This window comes from Galeopterus variegatus, unplaced genomic scaffold (assembly GCF_000696425.1).
Source record: "Galeopterus variegatus unplaced genomic scaffold, G_variegatus-3.0.2 Scaffold1016, whole genome shotgun sequence".
In the NCBI taxonomy this organism is placed as follows: Eukaryota; Metazoa; Chordata; class Mammalia; order Dermoptera; family Cynocephalidae; genus Galeopterus; species Galeopterus variegatus.
The window spans coordinates 179,914-200,884 of NW_007727127.1; the positions used below are offsets into that span (position 1 = coordinate 179,914).

The following is a 20,971-nucleotide window of genomic DNA, read 5'->3' on the forward strand; positions in this document are numbered from 1 at the left end:
GCTTGGGAAGCGCGGCGGCGCTCCCGCCCGAGGGTTCGGATCCCACATACGGACCGGTTCCCGCTCACTGGCTGAGCGAGGCGCGGGAGCAGCGCCGAGGGCTGCGATCCCGTTGCTGGTCCCCGGTCCGGTACGGGGGCGACACTGAGGGTTGCGATCCGTTGCCGGACACGGAAAAAGTCAAAAGACAAAAAAAAAAAAAAGAAGGATGCCAGAGCAGAGGGAAAGTGTAACGAACAGTAATTACCAAAATACTGAAACCCAACAAAATGCAAGTAAAAAACACTTTCCTGATTTGCCAGGAAAATTCTAAGCGGCCTAACATTTTCAAAAACTTTTATAACGACTACATTTGCTTCATTCCACATATGAGGTGTGTGATGACTACCCTGAGAAGATCCGTAGTCAAACCACCTGCCTCTACTATGGGTGAAAGATTATGCTTATGGATTGTGGAAATGACGGGACAACTAGAACCAGTTGGGACGGAAAAAAGGAAGAAGGCAAGTGCCAGATTTGGGTTAGAAAAATTCATTTTGAAAAGTATCCTGAGAATGAAATAAGCAAAGCACAGAGGGAAAAATACTGCATGTCCTCATTCATAAGTGGGAGCTAAGAGAGAAGGAGGGAAGGAAAGAAAGACCACAGTGGTGCTTTGGACTTGCAGAGGGAGAGAACATACCTAGGGATACAAAGTGGGGTGGGAGAAAAGGAAAGTGGGAGGGAGGTCGGGGATAAATTGGGTGGGGGACACAAGGTGTAATCGCAAGTTGTGGTAATGGGCACACTGCCAGTATTGATCTAGCCATCACATCTTGGACATGACAGTGGATGGTCAGCTTGGTATCCATGAATATTCATAACCAATAAAAAAATAAATAAAAGTACCTTGAAACAAAAATTATTTCCTCTGATACTGTAATGGGGCGATGATACAGTGCACATTTTCCTGCCAGGGTATGCAAAATAACTACTTAAATCATGCTACCAATGAAAAGTAAGAATAGAGACTAGCATTAGAATACAAAAACTAAAATATACATAATCCAAAGCAGAAGGTTAAACAGAAAACCTCAGAACAAATAAGCCACAACTAACCCTAGATGTCCGTGTTGTGCCAAATCACAGCACCAGGGAGGCAGTGTGCAAACACTCAACTTCACAAGTGCCTTTGCAGTACCAATTTTTAACCAATTCAGGAGGAAAATATCAGACAGGGCACTGGGCACAGCAAATATATTTATGGAATATATTGCCATTTCACTAAGAAAACATGATATTGATTGTTCTTTGAAAGCTATTTCAGTGTAAAAAAAATCTAAAGTACCCACAAGTGTGCATTTATTAAACATGCATTACAACCTATTATGTTTGTTTCTTTTAAACTAGGATTAAATGAATCATATTTTAAAAAACCAGATAGAATTTTAAAATACTTTAAGACCCCTTTGAAAGCATTGTGCACCAAAGGCTTAAAATCAGTGGTAGCAAACCTTTTTGATCAATGTGCCCAGAAAAATGGGAAAGGAAAAGGAGGAAGCATGTACCTTCATCTTATTTCCTTTGAAAGCATTGTGCACCAAAGGCTTAAAATCAGTGGTAGCAAACCTTTCTGATCAATGTGCCCAGAAAAATGGGAAAGGAAAAGGAGGAAGCATGTACCTTCATCTTATTTGTGCATATGTGCGTATATGTGTGAGTGCATGTGTATATGTATGTTGTATGTGTGTATAGTATATGCATGTATGTGTGTATTTGTTTGTATCTCATACACAAAAATAGAAATTAAACAATGGCATAAAACGCACTACGAATAGAAATGCTAATATTTTCTTCCTATATCCCAAAATAAATTGTCTTGTATACTCTCTGAGGTGTTTACTTCCCAACTTTGAGACCACAAGCTTGAGTGAAATTAATGAAGCCAGACAGCCAAAAAAAAGGTAAGTACTAATTCCATCTAGGTGAATAGAATAAGTGTTGAATTAAATCATTTACTTCTCATTTTTGGAAGTCATTACATTTAGGCACTTAATTCCAGAGCTGAAGATACATTGTTCTTTGTGTAACTAACCAAGAGACACAATCCCTAAAATAAACTAGTATTTAATTCAAAATATGCCTTTCCCAATGTAAGCAAGGACTGTGTTTCAAAGATTGTTAGCTGAAATTTGAAATACACTTTCCAAAAAAAAGGAGTTCTGCTCCCCTAGGTCATATATAAGAGTGGCTGGTGTATACCATCCACTTTTATTCATCCATCTAGCCAACCATATCTATCAAGTGCTGTACTATTGCACAGTCAAAGGCCTTTTCTGCATACTCTCCTTGGGTTGCACTGAACTTGCCCCACCCCAAACCCGTCTTGTCCACATCCTCATGCTTCTGCATGTGCTGTTCCCCTCTGCCAGGTACAATGCGTCACAGACTGCAAACACAGCTCAAATGTCACCCCCAACATGAAACCTCCCCTAACTCCCCCAAAAGTTAACAGATCTTTCCTCCCCTAATCTCACAGTACTTTGTCATATTTTTTATCACACCATCCTGCCACTATCACAATCTTCTGTACAATTCTGTGTTTTAACACTAGAAGCACATTTCTCATTTATCTTTGTATTTCCACTGCCTAGCACTAGCTGGTACATAGTAGGTGCTCAAATGCCTTCACATGAATGCGACTGAACAATGTTTCTGTAGAAAACATTCATTCAGCATTTCAGCTGAGATGTGCAGCAAACTTCACTGCCTAGCCATCGACTCTCACCCCCTCCATAAAGACCGTTCACTGAATCCCTAACGGTACTAATCTTCCTGCTATCTGAGCACCCAGAAGAATTTTCACTGAAAAGGATTATGCTATGGCTTTCTGTTCACATTTGAGTTTCCCATGACAATGAAAAGAGAATAATACTGAAACAACTTGTCTTAGTTCAGGCTGCTATAACAAACTACCACAGACTGGGTGGTTATAAACAACAGAACTTGGTTTCTCGCAGTTCTGGAGGCTTGAAGTCTGAGATCAGGGTTCCAGTTGGGCTCTGGTAAGGACCCTCTTCCAAGATGCAGACTGCCAACTTTTTGTTGTATACTTGCATGGCAGCAAACAGAGAGAAGCAAGGTCTCTTCGGACTCTTATAAGGGCACTAGTCCCATTCATGAGGGTGGGACACTCATGACCTCATCTAATTCTAATTACCTCTCCAAGGCCCAATCTCCAAATACCATCACAATGGGGGGGGTTAGTTTCAACATATAAATTTTGGGAGGAACACAACATTCAGTCTACAACACAACTATAAGAGGGAAATGAACAGAAAGGTTTTCTAGTGTCTACATACCCTACCCTCTAGATACCAGCACTTAAACCACACACCAAAAGATTTTAACAGGATTTTCAAAATAAGTTATTTCTTTTTCATACCATATAAGGACTTGAGAGAATCTGAAACCCCCAGCTAACAGGCATATAGTTAAGTAAGATTCTGTGGCATCAAGAAACATAAACTGATGGAGAATGCATAGACTTTGAGTCAAAGTTAAAATGCAGAATGAAGACTTCAAATTCTGATTATTGTTTTAAGAATTTTAGGCACATATAAAAGACACTAAAAAATATTTCAACTGAAGAACAGCGAACAAGTATGCTCAATAAAGCCACAAATAAGAACAAAGTAACAATAGGATATAATAAAATTAACATATATCAAACACCAATATGAGACAGACACAGGTGGGCACTGTCTTATACATTACATTATTTAATCCTCACTATAGACCTCAAGGTAGGCATTAGCCCCTTTTTTGCAGATGAAACACTAAGATGAGCCCAGAAGTGCAAGAGTGGATATATAATAGAAAAGAACTATAAATTTAATAAGTCAAAGGAGGAAAAATAATATGGCCAGCTCCATAGACATTAAAAACTCAGGTAACAAAATTCAATATTAATCGCTGACTTTTAAGCTCTTGATAAAATAGGATTAAAAAAACATGTATCTAAAGCCAAATGACAGCAATCTCAAGCCAAAACATAGCATCATATTTAAAGTAGAGACACCAGGCTGGCCAGGTAGCTCAGTTGGTTAGAGCACAGCCTTGTAACATGAGGGTCAAGTATTCACTTCCCTGTAATGACCAACCACCAAAAAAAGAAAAAAACCAAAGACATTAGATCTGAGCTGGACATTTAGCTTGGTTGGTTAAAGCATGGTCTTATAACACCAACATCAAGGGTTTGGATCACCGTACCAGCAAGCCACAAAAAAAAAAAAAAAAAAAAAAAAAAAGTAGAAATATTTTCAGCAAGTCAGAAATAGATAAAAATGTCCACTTTTTCTTGTTTAACATCATAATAAGCAAACTGCTGTTATCTGAAAGAACATTACTAGGGGCCTCCTCAAATGGAGTTATCATACATCCAAGTGGTGTGCAGGTAAATGCTTCACAACCAGCTCAGAGAAGAGAGGCTATATATGCAGTGTTTGCCACTTTCTGAGGCATAAATACTTCCACCACAGCCAATTTCAATAATGGCCATGTTTAACAACCAGTTCACTAAATTCCTACCGATATAACAATCAGCTCCCATGAGCCAGTAGAAGACAGCTCTAGCATAGCACTGCTCACCATCCAGACAACGATATAGATACATATGCACTGTCAAGGGATACCTTCCTAAATACATTTAAGTGGAAAAAGGCAATAAAAGCATTTATAATGGGCTTTTACTTGTATAAATAATATTTAATGTACATACATATAATTGTAGGGTCTATCTTTTGAAGAATATTCAGGATACCTGGACAAGATTGTGGAACCAGAGTGGATGAGAAACTCTTCAAGGCACACCCTTCTGCAAGCTGCTTGACCATTTCACCATGAATGACTGTTTTACAAAAACTATGATTTTGAAAAATTAAACATGTCATTAAATTTTCATTTTTATACTCTAACTCTCCTTTTCTCTATTATATACCTCTCCTTTTTTTGGTGTTTAAAATAATCCTCACTAGATTTAACAACTCCTAACCAAAACTGGATCAGTAAACCAAATAAAATGAAATTAGAAACATTTTTTCCAAGTTAATCTAAGCAACAAAACTGCTGTGATTTAATTTCAAGACATTTATCCAAAATATTAGACAAGTAATCCTGTCGCCTACAATTGCTTTCTGTTAAAAAAAAAATGAAGCTAAATATGCAAAGCATACTCAGACACCCTTAAAACAGGCCAGTATTCATGGGCTTACACAGCAAGACCACTTTGCACCTCACAGCCCTCACACAGTTTCACATGGAAATCATCAGGATCTAATTAGTGACGTAGAGAAAGGAAGCAATAACAGAATGCCGTGGAGCAGTCTGCAAAATTTATAGGTCACTAAAGGTCACCCAAAGCAACAAGGCTTCTTGTCTCAGGTTTGCAGTGTGGCACATGCCAGACTTCTCAAACCCCACAGGCAGCTCTGCACATCCACAATCAAGGAGATTGTTTTCAAGCCTTAGCAGAGACTGCCCTTTTGTCTCGTTTGACTTCCTCTTGATTTTCAGTGTCAGAAACACAAGGAAATAAAATTCATGGTTAGGATGATGTTTCTTCCCCCTGCTCTTCCACCTCCTGCTGTGCCAGGAAGTAGCATTCATGTTCTGCCATGGGGCTGCCCAACAGGACACAGGAAGCCGGGGCCTTACAACCTGATGGCTCGTGCGGGCCAGGCAGAGAGATGGAGCTCAGGCTGAATTACACAGGCAACAGCACTGAAAGCAGGTCAGGCCACTGAATTACCAAGGAGAATATTTACTAGGTTTTTTCACTGTGCCACATACACATGACATACAGGCATTTGCATTTAAATCAGGTTTTTACCATGACAAACCATTCAACAATAGGAATGTAAAAATGGAGAAGTAAGATGGGAGAGGGGATATCTGTTCTATCTGTTCTCTTCCCCACCCTCCCATGTCTAAAGAATTCCCCATTCTCCCCACCACCACACAAATGTAAAACCATTTGGTAAATGTTAAGACAAGCATTAAATCTGAAGGGACTAAGACCTGGGGGAAAAAAATAAAGACAAGGAGAAATTGAGGAGCAAATGGTAACACAAATCCATAGAGACTCCGTGGTTCTAAGAAACATGAGCATTATCCCTTAAGACTTAGATTTTCATGATATTTAATAACTGTGACACTTGCAAAATAGTAATAAATTTCTTTAAATGCCTGCAAGCTCTTAGAGTTTTTGAAGCCAAGGCCATCTAGGCAGCAAAAGAGAAAAACTAAAGACTTTTAAATATTAACATGTATTACTTATATAATAAATAATCTTTATATTAATGTCCATTAGCTTACCAAAATGCAAAAGAGAGACTTAAAGTCATAACCTTCAAGATGACCTGAAAAGTAAACCACATAAGCTGAAAGTATGAATTAGTGTCACATTAAGTCACATAAAGTGCCAGAAGTCATGGTAATATGAAGTGACATGAAATCAAACCATTTCTTCTAATATATTCTTCATTCAATATTGCCAAAGAGCAAGACCATGCAATAAAATAAATAAATAAATAAATAAATAAAACATTACACAAAGAAATGATACATGCTAGAAAACGAATGGTCTTCAAAAGAGCAAAACAACCACTTTTATCATTTTTAGAGTCTGGGATAAGAAATGCAAAATGCAAAACAAAGCAGCCATGACATTCAGGAAGTATATATGAGCAGATTAAAAAGTATCATTCACTGCTGGACTCAGTTTATAAGCTAATAAATAAATGGTTCAAGCTCCATCTAAAACCAGACAATATAGATGCATTTTAGGCTTTCAGTCTCAAGAAGGCAGGCCAGCTGACTATTAATCATTTCCAGTGCAAACAGGACTAGTTTGTACATTAATCCACATTAAGATGAACATTAACCAAGGGGATATTTTACATGTGTTAACAGTATTATTTTAAATTACAGGCTATTCTAAGAAATACTAAACAATGTTTAATTGTACACAGCACAACGTCACAAATACCAATAAAGAGTGATCCAGGGTAAGAATTGGCCTGACCACCCTTACCGTTTTCCACATAGGGATGAAAAGGCAGGACCAGGGCAAGGATAACCCTGCCTCTAGTTGGCTCCAAGACACTTCTGATATCTTTTAACAAAGTCAGGGGCTGATCACAGCGGTCCAGCAAATTCAAGCAGCTGATGACATCATACTGGAACCCTGTATTCTGCCATTCATTTATACCAAGCACTCTGGAAAAATAAGAAAGAACTGGATTAAGATAGCCCCCCCATTAAATACACTTTTAAAAATAAGTGAGATGCCAGTAAAGGCTCTAACTATGTCTCCTAAATCAAAGTAAATTCACTTATAATTTATACTTGCAGTAATAAAACGGTCAGGGAAGAGAAAAACAACAACCATATTTCTTTAAATTTAGCATTTCATCTATTTCCAAATCTCAGAACAAACAAAATTTCCTTTACGAGAACTAACCATATGCTTAATAAGCATGAGGACACAAGGTGACAAAAATGGTCATGAAACTAAGACATCAAATTCTTGAACACTGGTTAATGAACAAAAGAGTTCTGCTTTTAAAAACTGATTGGAATTTAATCATCATCTACTCATGTGTTCTATTCCTAGCGTCCCCCCCATTCTTAAGAATGGCTAGCGGTGGTATAAAATAATTTCCATTTGTAACCTATGACCTTTTGAGCACATATTCCTGTTCCCAGGAGAGAGAGATTATTTCACACTCTTGAACCTTCACATCTGAATGACTATACAGAAAAAGATAAAGCACAGGACATCCTATTAAAACTGTAAATAAAGAGCATGGTTAAAAAACCACTCTCAACCCTCAATCTCTCTCTTTTACACACACACACAAAAACATTTTTCGTCCTTTACAATCTTTTTATCTACAGAAAGGGGGAGGTTTTATATCAAGAATCTTTGTTAGCCACACCATTAAAGCAATTCTATTAATTACTTACTCCTGCTTGGTTATACCATTGAGAATATGGTAGGTGAGAAAAGTTATGACGGATACAAGTGGAAAAGGAAACAAAAAAGAATCTTTGATAAACACGTCTTTAATTATGCTGAACAGATACAGTAGAGATATCTTAGAAAATTCTGAAAGTATTATGAGGGCTGTTTTGAAAAACTCATTAGCATAATATTTTATATAAGCTTAGTAGAAGAAAAACACACACCATTCAGCAGCACCTTCTTTTCAACCTATATTTTAGTAAACTAAAGCCTCCTTCAAACAACACTCTAACGAATTTGAAGGGACTAGTTAAGATTCCCTTATTGTACAGGTGGTTTTATTACACTAAACATTGTTTGAAATAAGTACTGTAGGGCATTAGGGCTTCAAAAATCACTTCGCTGTACTGAAATCAACTGCAATAATGATTTTAGAAACTGGATTTAGCTCATTTCAAAGAAGAGTTTCAAAACATCGCTGAGAAGATTCTACTTTCAGGATAAAAAATTCAAATTCCCATTTTAAAATCTGAATGAACAATTAAAAAGAAAGGACTGTTTGTATATTAATGCCTTAGCCAAACAGCCAATTTAAAATCATAAGTCACAAAAAACAAATTACATACTTGATTTAAAAAAACAAAACCGGGCCGACCCCGGGGCGCACTCGGGAGAGTGCTGCGCTGGGAGCGCAGCAGCGCTCCCGCCGCGGGTTCAGATCCTATATAGGAGTGGCCGGGGCGCTCACTGGCTGAGCGCGGTACGGGCGACACCAAGCCAAGGGTTGCGATCCCCTTACCGGTTACAAAAAAGGACAAAAAAAAAAAAATTCTTAGGTCTATCTGCAATGAAGCAGAAGCCAAACAAAATCAGCTTGTTTTAATCTAAAATAATCTCACTAAGTCCACCTCAAAACTAGTTGCAGATAGGTAGTGTCCACGTTGATCATTCTGAGAGAAAAATATATGCTCATAATTATAACTTTAATGCTGGCACAGTTAAATCTACACCTACAGAAGCTCAACTTCATCCTTATTTCATGAGAAATAGAATTCTTACCTACAATATTTTCTTTTTGAGAAAGATCCCAAACATACACGGATAAGTGATTAAAGTTAACATCTTTCAAATGCACGTTAAAGATCATACAATTCCTTTCTGATTACCGTATGTGAATCATCCATGAGGAGTTAATTCCAAACTCACCCCCATCACCACTCAGCTTCATGCCTCCACCATCTACTAACCACCACTCACACCATGTGAACTCATCCTAACATTACCTTCTGGTAAAGCACACTGCAGAAAGTAAACATGCCACCAAAGTTTTTTCCTGCCTATTTATTGCCATTTGAATTGTGGAATTGTTCATAATTGCACACAATCAAGAGTTAAATGTATAATACCTTCCTATGTCTATGGCTTTTCTAAAACAGCATTTCTAACCCTAGAAGCAGGGTATCTTTTCAAGGGATTATTATCTTCAAGAAAACAAGTAATAGTTTTCCTTCCAGGAGGATTTAAAATGCATTTTTCCTTAGAGAATGACAAAGCAATCAGTATTTTGATAAATCCTAAATAAAAAACAAAATATCAACAATGTATAGTTACTGTTTTGTTCTAAAAATCAAAGCCACATCCTTAAATTTTACAATAGGGTTTTCTGGTATAAACAACAGCATCTTGACAAAACAGAGGAAAAACTGGCCAATTCCTACTTATTGATCTATTTCAAAAATGCCGTCCAGACCTTTATTAAAAAGCCTATTTTTCATGGGACCAGATATTGAAGAGAAACAAAAAATAGCTACATCTTCAAAAAAAGACCCAAATGAAAATGTGAAATTAAGCCAAAATTCTCCCTTGCCATCACAGGTTGGGAGAGCCCTAAACTTAGTAAGATACTACTTCCTCATTAAAACCTCAAACTGTTCAAATGGTCACAAAATTTCCCACTTTTGTAAAACGTCTTTACTTCACACTGATAACATTACAGAAGTAGTGTCAACCAGTATGAATTTCCCCTCTACATTGCAGATGGGCATACGTGTTGTATATTAGGGAAAAAATTAAACCAAATATTTTTTATGCGGTGGGTATGTTTACTAGGTTACATACCATGTAAACTCTAGATATATTGAATTACTAATTCAAACATCTGATGTTTCACTGAAAATTCCATTTAGGCACTTAAGAGTCAAAGCAAGGAAAGGGAGGGATGACTGTCAATCATCTGAAGACAAGGTTCCAACACCTTCCTCCCTTGGCCCATTTCAAAGCACTGGGAGTTTTTTTGTTTTTTTTTTAAGATGGGGGCAGGGGTCATATTAGGAATTTAGCATGACTTAAGCTACTGCCATAACAAAGGTCAAAGCACTCCAAGTTTTGAAATGGTGAAAATTTCTAACTGAAAGAATACATTTCAATTATCACCACACAGACTCACCATGACCTAATCTGAGACAGAGTGCTGGAGCTAAGGGGGAGGGACCTTACAAATGACTTAGTTCAAACTCACACCTATGTAAGTCTCCTCCTATAACATCCCTAACAGCTATTTAAACACTGACAGGGATAAGGACTTAGAAGGCTCCAGCTGTTAGGAAGGTCAGTCTCCCTAACCTGTAATTCAGCTTCTGTGTTTAGCTGTTCCTGATTATATCAGAGACTGTATACCTACTCCTTCCTTCCACATAAAATCCCACTGACTACCTGTTTACAGTAATCTTCCCTTCCAACCCTCTAGAGCTGGTCTTCCCTTCTCCAGGCTAAAAATTTCCACATTTTGTAAATGTTCAACCCAGTCCCATTCCAAAAGCTGGCTGATGCTTTGTCCCTAGGGTTAGTCTGTAAAAGCAGAAACATGTGGATAGGAAAGTAAGTGACTACACAATTCTTGCTCCTTTCTCTCTAAGGCTAAGCCAGGCTTCCAAAATACTGTAGAGAGGAAGGTGGGCTCCAGCCCCAGCTCCACTTCGCCCATTCTGTTCTCAGCCAATATACAGGAACATCCCAAGAAACAGAATCCGTACTGAATAAGAACACCCTTCTCCCTAAGTCTTTCAGATGGTCTTAAAACCAAGAATTGACACTTCGCTCCCATTTTACAGATGGCTAGTATTAAAAAGCACAGCAAAACAAAACAGAAAATAGCAAGAATTGTCAAGGACGTGGAGAAATTGGACCCTTGTACACTGCTGGTAGGAATGTAAAATGGTACAGCTGCTACAGAAAAGGTATGGCAGTTCCTCAAAAAATTAAACATAGACTTACCATTGTAAGCAGATACAAGTGGAAGCAAGTTGACTTCTGAGTATATACCCAAAGGAAGTGAAAGCAGGGGCTCAAACAGTTAGTTGTACACCCATGTTCACAGCAGCATTATTCACATTAGCACAAGAGTCAGATAGTAAAAGCAACCCAAATGCCCAGCAACAGATGAATAGGTAAACAAAATGAATGGATAAACAATATGCATACAATGGAATATTATTTAGCCTTAAAGGAAATTTTGACAGAGGCTACAACATAGATAAACTTTGAAGACATTATGATAAGTGAAATAAACCAGTCACAAATGACAAATGTATGATTCCTCTTATATGAAGTACCTAGAGTAGACAAATTCCACAGTCAAAAGACAGAAAGTAGAGTGGGGGTTGTCGGGGGCTGGATGGAGGAAAGAATGGGGAGTTATTGTTTAATGGGTACAGAGCTCCCGTTGGGGAAGATAACAAAGTTCTGGAGACGGGTGGTGGTGACGGTTGTGCGAAAATGTGAATGTACTTAATGACCCTGAACTGCACAACGGCAGATTCTGATTAGGGAACAAGTCCCTACATCTGATCTGCCTTTTCCAAGTTGTTTTCAACTAGCCATTGTCCTCCCTCTCCTCTGCTCCAGAAAAATACTGCCATGGAAAGATTATTTCTTTCTAAGTTTCCACTTGGTTGTGTATGGAAAGATTTTTTTAAAATTTCAAATCATGGAAAATCGTTTCTGATTCATATCCTTTAAATAATATACTTTCAAGACGAAATACATCTAAAACTAAGACATATACCATAAACCACGTCTAAAAATTATACCTGTATTTCTTCTTCTGAAGCTGCCATATCATAGTTTCAGAAAGCTCAGTGGCATAGATTTCTTCAAAATGAGGGCTCATGATTTTTGTGACTTCTCCATCTCCAGCACCTAAATCAAGAAGTCTATGGGTTTTCCAGTCTGGATTAATTTTAAGCAGTCTCTGAAACTGATCTGGTGAAAACACAAACATTGAGCCTCTTCCTAGCAACCTGAAAATAAAAAGAATAAAAATGGAAGAATCTATGTGAAGTAAGTAACCCCCATACACACACAAAGTGAATGTAGTAACTCAGCACCAGCACATTTGTAAACTTATAAAATTTTTATTATATGATTAAAACACATATTATCTTTTATATGACTTCTGTGATTAAAAAGCAAAGTTTAAAATAAGAAAATACCTCCAGATATCATCATTTGTCTTTAGACTTGTAAGTAATACCCCAAAAGGCATGGGGGAAGGAGAGAAATAAAAGGTGAAAGAGGAAAAGGATGAGAGGAGAAGGGAAAGGAAGAAGAAGCTAATAAAAATTAAAAGATGAATGTGAAGAATTTAACTCAAAATAAGAAGCAAAGGTGGAAGAAGCAATAGAAAACACATTTATCAGTTTAAAAAGATGACAGGCTAACAGAATCAGAAACTAGGCAGTAACACTAGGCAGAGAAATCAAATAGGGAAAAAAGCCATTTAGAATATCAAACTAAACAACAGTGAGAAAAAAATAGCTTTAGTGTAAGATTTTTAAGATTTTTAGAGAAAAGAGGAAAAGAGCGGTCCTTGTGATATCAGTTAATTTGCATTAAAGAAGTAGATGCATACTTGTGTCAGTTTATATTTTACAATTGGCTGGGTCCTATTACTTCTAAAGGTCCTACCAAAAAAACATGCAAAACCACATTAATGCCTTTGAAAAAAGAGACTGAGAGGAGTTAAAATGGAAATCAAAGAGAATGCTCAGAAAAGCAGCTATAGTTCAAACCCAGTCTCATGGAAGCATCATCTCAGGAAATAAAATGCACTCTCTATTTAGAACTTGTTTCCTGACTCTCAAATCCTAATTTGCCCAGGGTTCAATCTCTATACTGGCAACCACCAAAAAAAAAAAAAAAATCCTACTTTGTCTACGGCAAGAATTCTCAAACTTCCTTTAAGCAGCAGAACCCTTTCTTTAAGTAAAGTAGAACTCATGGACAACATAAAAGGTTAAGACAGCTGCTGCTGTTGGACCGAGGCTGAGAGCCCTGATGTTGCTGCCAGCCCACTCGTAGGCCTTTCTTTTCAGCCTGAAGCAGCTCCTAGGAACTTCCTCCTCACACCCTAGAACACAGTTTAAAAACCAATGATCTAGGAAGTGGCAGGGAAATGTGTACTGTACTGCCAACTTTTTGGAAATAATCATAAGGTACAATATGTCTGCTTTTCAGTGACTGGAAAGATGTGTACAACACAGTGCTCGCAGTAAGGCCAGTTTCAGGAAAAAATAAAAATAATGAATTCATGTAACAAACTTCCCCTCCCCTTTTCCCATTAAGGCCATAGAAGAGGTTTTTTTTTAAAGGAGGAAAAGGCTTTATACTTGAAAGTAAGGAGAACACTGGGAGTTGCTCCCAAAGCAGTGTCTCCCACAGGAGAGTTTAACCAAATTCAATATAACATTTACAGTAAGTCTTTTGCCCCAGAAAAATGCTAAAAAATTGGGGTGTGGGAAGGAGGAAGACCCCAGAGACCACCAGACATGATCTACCCACTAAACTGCTTACCAAGGAAAACCATATTTTATAAAAGACAAGTTGCTTTTAATTCTCAATTGTTCGTATCTTGTAGTGGAAAAACAAGTAAATCTAAGAAAAGGGACTGAACTTGTTGAAAGAGCTGTACAAAACTTCACACAGGAACCAGGGCCTGAGCAGGAAGAGGCTACAGGCAGCATGGCTGAGGGAGGCATGTTTCAAATGGTGGTGCTGACTTGCCACAGGACAAAAGCAAGCCACAAAATAGATATTTTGCTTAAACTTTCCCAGCTATAAAATAACATGCTTCCCAAGCCATCTCTTTGGAACATAAGGACCCTTGACATGCTTATCGTAAAATTCTAGAGCTAGAGGTCATCTGGGGTGAGAGCTCACAAGGTCATCTGACTGGTCCACACTTCAAAGGCACCAGAGAGAGGGCGGAAGCACTGTCTTATTTCTAAAGAACATTAGCAACGAAGACTCCACAAAAAGATTAAAACTGTCAAAAAATAAATCAAAATCTATCAAGCCCAGTGTTTCTCAACCAGGACTGGTTTTGGCCTCTAGAGGGCACTGGGAGTAGGTAGGAGAGTTGCAAGTAGCTACAAGACTTGGGGGCGCTACTGTCCTTTAGTAGGCAAAGCCAGAAAAGTTAGACTTCTTGCATTGTATGGGGCAGTCTCACACAACAAAGAGATGTCCCACCTAAAATACTAAGACAATGACCTAGCCCAATACAAGGTTTCTGGTAAACACATACCATGGAGAGATACAGCTCTCTAACTTGTCTTTAGTGCTTAATAACCATCCTTTCTTTGGCCACAATCTAAGTTTTCTCTAGATTAGTCTATAAAGGAGGTGTGCCTCTTCCTTATAAAATAAACTCTGAAAACAATATCAAGTCTTTCCTTACCTGGCCTTCTCCTTTCCAACCTAAAGGAAGTCTGAGAAGTATCTTAAGTTAATTCAAGAAGGTACCATAGCAACAACTATTTCTGCAAGAGGCAGCCACTTGCAGTAATAATCTACCATTGCCATGGATGAAAAGTACCAATGAGCTCAAAATTAAATTTTCAGCTGAGAATCAGACACAATCAGGGCAAGAGGGACTGGGGGTAGGGGGGTATCAAAAGAAAAAAGCAGAAGAGTTATAGACAAGGGAAGCCAAAGGGGTTTAGTAATTTCATTGCCTCTGTGATCAAACTGACATGCCAGAGCAGGGAATTTTAACCAGGGTATAGGAAAAGGGAACCCCCCAAATTATATGCAAAATGCTGAATGTAAATACTTTTTGAAGGAAGGATTCCTACCTTTAATCACTTTCATAGAGGTACAGGACCCCAGAAAAGATAAGAATCTCTGCTACAGTGACTCATCTGATTTCCAAAGAATGAATATATGGTATAGAATAGAAATTTAGTACAACCACTTTTAGGAACAAAATTTCAGATCGAATTATATAAAGTCAGCTACCAATATAAAAATAACAACTGTTTGCTGAGGCAAATGTAAGGCAATTTCACATCAACAATGAAAAAAACCAAGCAAGAAATCTTGAGAAACGGCTTGTGGTGCCTGACAACATATTTATGGACCAGATGATAGACTGGGGATCCAGACATTCAGAAGAAACTGGCTCCAAACGTCAAGGGAAAGAGAAAAGTGGGCCCAACCAGTGGCTTTAGTGGTCCAACAAGGCTTTCTAAACATAGAGCTCTGGTGCTTTTCCCTTTGGCTTTCTGGATTCTAGGGCCGTGGGGATGTTTGAAATGTTGGCCAAGAAAAAATAAAAAAAATTCCTGCAGTTTTTTCTATCAATTTATATGAAAGAACCACTCTGGGGACAGAGAATTTCATAAGTTTATAAAATTCTGGTGAGCATGGAAATTACGTAAGAACAGATCCAGTACTTTTCATTTCAAACAAGCCGTTACCCACTGTCGAGTTGGTTAATTAGATCCCCCCAAAATACTTGTTCCTGGAAGTGTGTCTAAGGCAAAGATCTTACTCTTCAGCCTAAGGGCTTGGTTCCAAGTGTCTTGCTACTCTGTGGTCCACAACCAGCAGCATCCAACATCATTGGCATTACCTGGGAGCTTGTTAAAAATGCAGAATCTCATGCCCAGCCCCAGACCTACTGACTCATAATCTGCATTTTAACAAGATCCCCAGATAATTCCTGTGTACATCAAAGCTAAGAAGCATTTCCCTAAGTAACTCCCACCATAGAAATACAGATTAATGAGGCTATTTGTCAAGTTACGGTGAATTTAAAAAGTGTTATCTGCAGAAAGCTGGAACACTGGACCTACTGCCAAGCATTTTGACTAGTAGAAGTGTTATAGCTGAGATGCTCAATATCTTGAACAAGGTAACTTTTCTTTTTCATTTTTCCTTTTATAAGCCTAAAGAGAAAGGGGGGAAAAAAAAAAGTCCAACATTCACTTACCCATTGATAGATGTTCTAGACATAAACAGGCTAAAAACAGATGACACAAAAGAATGATATAATTGAATAAATAGCCAGCCCGATTTCTCAATGCTGTTGTTTAAGAAGATCTGTGTTCCTTGATCAAGATAACTCTGAACAAAGACAGCCTGGAGTGATTCGCATAATTTCTCTCTGTTGCACACATACCACTAAAAAAAAAAAAAGAAAAAGAAAACAAAAATTAAAACGCACAACTGATGTGTCACCTAAAAAAATTCAAAAACAAAAACAGAAGACTTATCAAACCTAAGATTTCCAAATATATAATTTCATGGTACTTTATGAATAATCTTCATCTCTTATACTCTTATGACTTATAAAGTATAAAATACTTCTTCAGACATGACTTGTCAACTAATTCTCACAACTCTCAAGGTAGGTAAAGAGGGTGAGGGAAGGGTGAAGAGGCTTTTAAGTCAGCAAGCTTAGCAGGTGGCAGAACCAGATCATGAAGCCAGATTCTCTGACTCAGAAGGCAAATAGCTAGCATTATTAACCTTGTTTTTAGATAAAACAGTCACATGATCAAATGACTCAAATCAAAACCACCAAACAAATCAATGGGAGAGTAAGTAGCAGAATTTAACACTCCAGTGACCAGATTAAGTTGCCTTTCTTCTTGTAGTCTATATAGAAGAGACCTTTAGAAATCTTAAGATGTGCCTCACAAACAGGTCATAAGATATTCTTACAGACAGATACAAAATGTTCTCAAGAACAATTAAGTTACTTCAGGTCATACTGCAATCAATGAGAAGAAAAAGTAATAACGTGCTAAGAACCAGATTTCGACAAACGAGCTCCAACCAGCATGTATTTTTTAGAACAAAATTCAAGAAGTTCAACTACAGATGAAATTTTAATCTTCCACAATAAATATTTCACTTAGAATTAGTGTACCAGAGAAGTGGGGAAGTAGACTGTACATCAGCTTTAGAGTCAGCCCTACAATCAAGTCCTGGCTTGCTATTGCTATGTGAACTCAGACAAGTAAGTCACTTAATCTCAGCCTCTCTTTACTCATCTGTAGACTAAATATATCACTGGTATTAATCTGTCCTGATAGGGTACTATGAGGATTGAAGATAATGTAGGCAAGTCCTCGATATAGTACAAAGTGAACAGTGAGAATCTTATAATAATAATAATAGCAATGAGATTCCTCTAACATGGACTAATAAATAAGAGTAAGCCCATTAAGTACAGTGATGAAACTGTAGAGTAGACCAGTTACTATCATCTGCTATGAAACAACCAATTTTTCCCAGTAAGAGTTGCTTCCCCCTGACAAATATGACCATTTATCAGTAGTAGGTGTCTGGTAACTGCTTGCACAATTGGTGGACCAATTTTACAGTCACCTTAAGCTTGCTAAATGTTGAATAAAATCTTAGGTAACATTCCTGACACTAACATTAAAAGGAACCAGTTATAAACCAACACACAAGCAAACAGGCACATTAAATTTCAAAGATTAATCATTTTACAAACCCTGTACCCTAAATTGGATAAACCAAACCTTTCCAGTTGTTGACTGATTTGTGCTAATTTGGCATTTAACCACTGTTAACAAAACTGCTTGGGTTTTATGTAAAACTACTTTCATTTTTCCTACCCTATATATATGACAAGCTATAAAGCTTCTTACATTCACTGCCTACACTTTTTTTATTGGTCTGAAAATGCTCTTGCTTAATCATTGACTAATTCTTAATACTTACTGTGCCTGAAGTTATGCCCCCAGTGCAAGGTTGTAAGACATTTTTTATTATACTCATGACCTCCTGGTACACATTCTGAACTCTGTAATACTGAGGCCACTCTGACTTTTATTTTTTATTTTCTGAAGTGACTAATCAAGGTGAAAGCCACCACCATGATAATAGGTAATCAGGTACATACTATTAACATAGACAAGAAGTCATTCAAGTGAAACAGAGGAGCTAAGAATTCCTTGGCATCCATTTGCAAATGGACATCTAAACAACAATGGACTCTGACTTCTAAGCAAGAACTAAGCAAGAACTGGTACCATTAATGGCAAATATAGCTTTCAAGTGCCAAGAGGAAAACCAGGTTTTTAATAGCATTCCTCTCAATTCGTCAACATTAACACATGTGGTTGAACCTTTACTGCCACATAAATCTTTCAGAAAAGAAACTGCTTATTGAATATAATGTGCTACAGAATAAAAAGTGAAGCTCTCCTCTTTAAAGATAGAGGTTGAAATCTATGTCCTTCCTGACTATGTGCATAAATGTCAACTCCACAGAAGCATTATACATAATTGCCAAAATGTGGAAACAACTCAAACATCCATCAACTGATGGATAAACAAGATGTGGTAAACCCATACAACAGAGTAGCACTCAGCCACAAGAAGGGATGAAGTACTGATTCATGCTCCACCATGGATGAACCTTGACAACATTATGCTAAGTGAAATAAGCCAGTCACAAATGGCCGCATAGTGTTTAATTCAACTTATATTTAATGTCTAGAATATGCAAATCCAGAGATAGAAAGTAGACTGTGGTTGTCAGGGACTGGAGAGAGGGAATAATGGGGAGTCACTGTTAACAGGTATGGGGTTTATTCTTGGGGTAATGAAATGTTCCAAAATTACAAAGTGGTAACGGTTGCGCAACTCTGTGAATACTGGCTAAAGGGCATAAAGAGTAATTATGATTTGTAATGATGAACATGCTAATGATGTTGATTTGATCAGCACATTGTGCACGGGTGATGATAGTCAACATTGTGCCCCAGGAATATATATGATCAATTATGCTTCAATAAAAATAAATTTAAAAAATTTTTTTAAATACATCAAAGTATCAGTGGCAGTTCGATATTCCAGAAATTAAAAGTGTTGTGCACGGGTGATGATAGTCAACATTGTGCCCCAGGAATATATATGATCAATTATGCTTCAATAAAAATAAATTTAAAAATTTTTTTAAATACATCAAAGTATCAGTGGCAGTTCGATATTCCAGAAATTAAAAGTGGTTTGAAAGCATAAGTAACTAGCAAACCTCTTTTTAAATGCAAATTTTAAAATGCAAATCTGATTATGTCACTACCCTGCTTCACAGGAATCTTAGGATAATATCCAAAATGCTCAATATGGCTTATAAGGCCCTATCCCATTTTTATCTGTTCTGTGTCCATGGCCTCACCTCGTGACATTCCCTACCAACCCATGACATCTGGTGCCTCACACTATGTCACAGTGCTCTACCCTTCTTTCTTTTTCTGTAAGGCTCCTTTCCCATGACTTTCCCACGTGGTATTTGCTCTGTCCCCTACATTTCCCACCACCCCAGCTCTCCCTCTTTACCTGGTTAATTCAACCACAGCCTAAATATTTCCTCAGGTGTGTTTCCCTTGAATTTCCAGACTAGGTTAGGTCCCCTTGTTCTAATACCCTCTCATACATCCCATGTGTCCTAGGAAACATTTATGAGTTCTGAATTGAATAACTGCACAATTGCATGTTTAGTGTCTATCTTACCAGGCAAACCAAGAGCCTCATAAAGGTAGTGACAATGACTGACATCAGCACCTGGCACAGAGACAGTTGAACCATAAATGTTCATCAAACGAATTACTCTTAAGAATCACAGGCAGTCCAACAAGATAGAATCTGGAGTTTCTAATGAAATGCTGGAGGGAACATAAGAATAACCACAGAGACAGCTGCCACCGGGTTTCTGTCAATTTCTCAAACTCCAAGGTTTCTGCAAGGTCTTGCTTAAACCCAATTCTGCAAACAGTGGTTAAAGGTACCCACTCACCACAATATTTCATTACCCCAAGCAAGCAAGCAATGAAGAAAGATACTGAGTGAGCACCTACCATATGCCAGGCACCTGGTCACGCACTTTGCATTTCATTTATGGCCTCAAATGGGAAGCCAGAGGTCCCTAAGCAGCACCCGCTGATTCAAGCTCCTGTTCCAGGTACATGTTGTTTTGTAAGAGTTTCTTTCAAAGAAGTTTCTCTTAACCCTACTCAGTTTGCCTGCTTGAGAAAAGAAAGCAGGACTATTCTGCCAATCAGACTGGACTGGATGTGTTTAGAGAAAAGATAATGTGATCTAGATAGTAATAGATTCCTAAAGGCCAGCATTTCTCAACCTTGGCACTACTGGTATTTGGGGCCAAATAATCCTTTGTTATGGGGGCTGTCCTGTGCATTGTAGGTTGTTTACCTGCCTCCCTAGCCTTTACCCATCAGATGCCAGTAGCACTACCCTAACTGACAACCCCAAATGTCCCAGGCATTGCCAAATGTCCCCTGGGGGACAAAATTGCCACCGCTTGAGATCCCCTTCACGGGTTTGTTACGGGAAACCGAGGGAATTTGCAGATTTTGCCAGCTAAGTCCAGGTTCCTAGTGTCTTGAACAAAGAATTGGAATGAGACACACCAGAGGTGAAAAAACAAAGAGCAGTTTATTTAGTAAAAGAGAAAGTACACTCCAGAGAAGATTGAGCAGGCTCAAGCGATAGTGTAGCTCAAGAGTTCCAGGCAAAATACAAAGAGCAGTTTTAGTTAGAAAGAGAAAGCACAGCCCACCAGAGTATGGAGGGTTCTCCAGCAAGAGAGAATGGCTCAAGAGCACCAATGGTTACATTCGGGGGGGG

The 20,971-nt window shown here is 38.1% G+C and overlaps 1 protein-coding gene across 1 annotated transcript in view; it reads right to left on the reverse strand.

The window, feature by feature from the left end:
- METTL9 (methyltransferase like 9) overlaps nucleotides 1-20,971 on the reverse strand; it is a 42,940-nt gene that overhangs the window by 13,416 nt on the left and 8,553 nt on the right. Inside the window, exons 4-6 of the mRNA XM_008574232.1 lie at nucleotides 16,278-16,468; nucleotides 12,094-12,303; nucleotides 7,073-7,257 (exon numbers count right to left, since the gene is read on the reverse strand). Of these exons, the coding sequence (XP_008572454.1) occupies nucleotides 7,073-7,257; nucleotides 12,094-12,303; nucleotides 16,278-16,468 (586 nt within the window). The remainder of the gene's footprint in view (nucleotides 1-7,072; nucleotides 7,258-12,093; nucleotides 12,304-16,277; nucleotides 16,469-20,971) is intronic.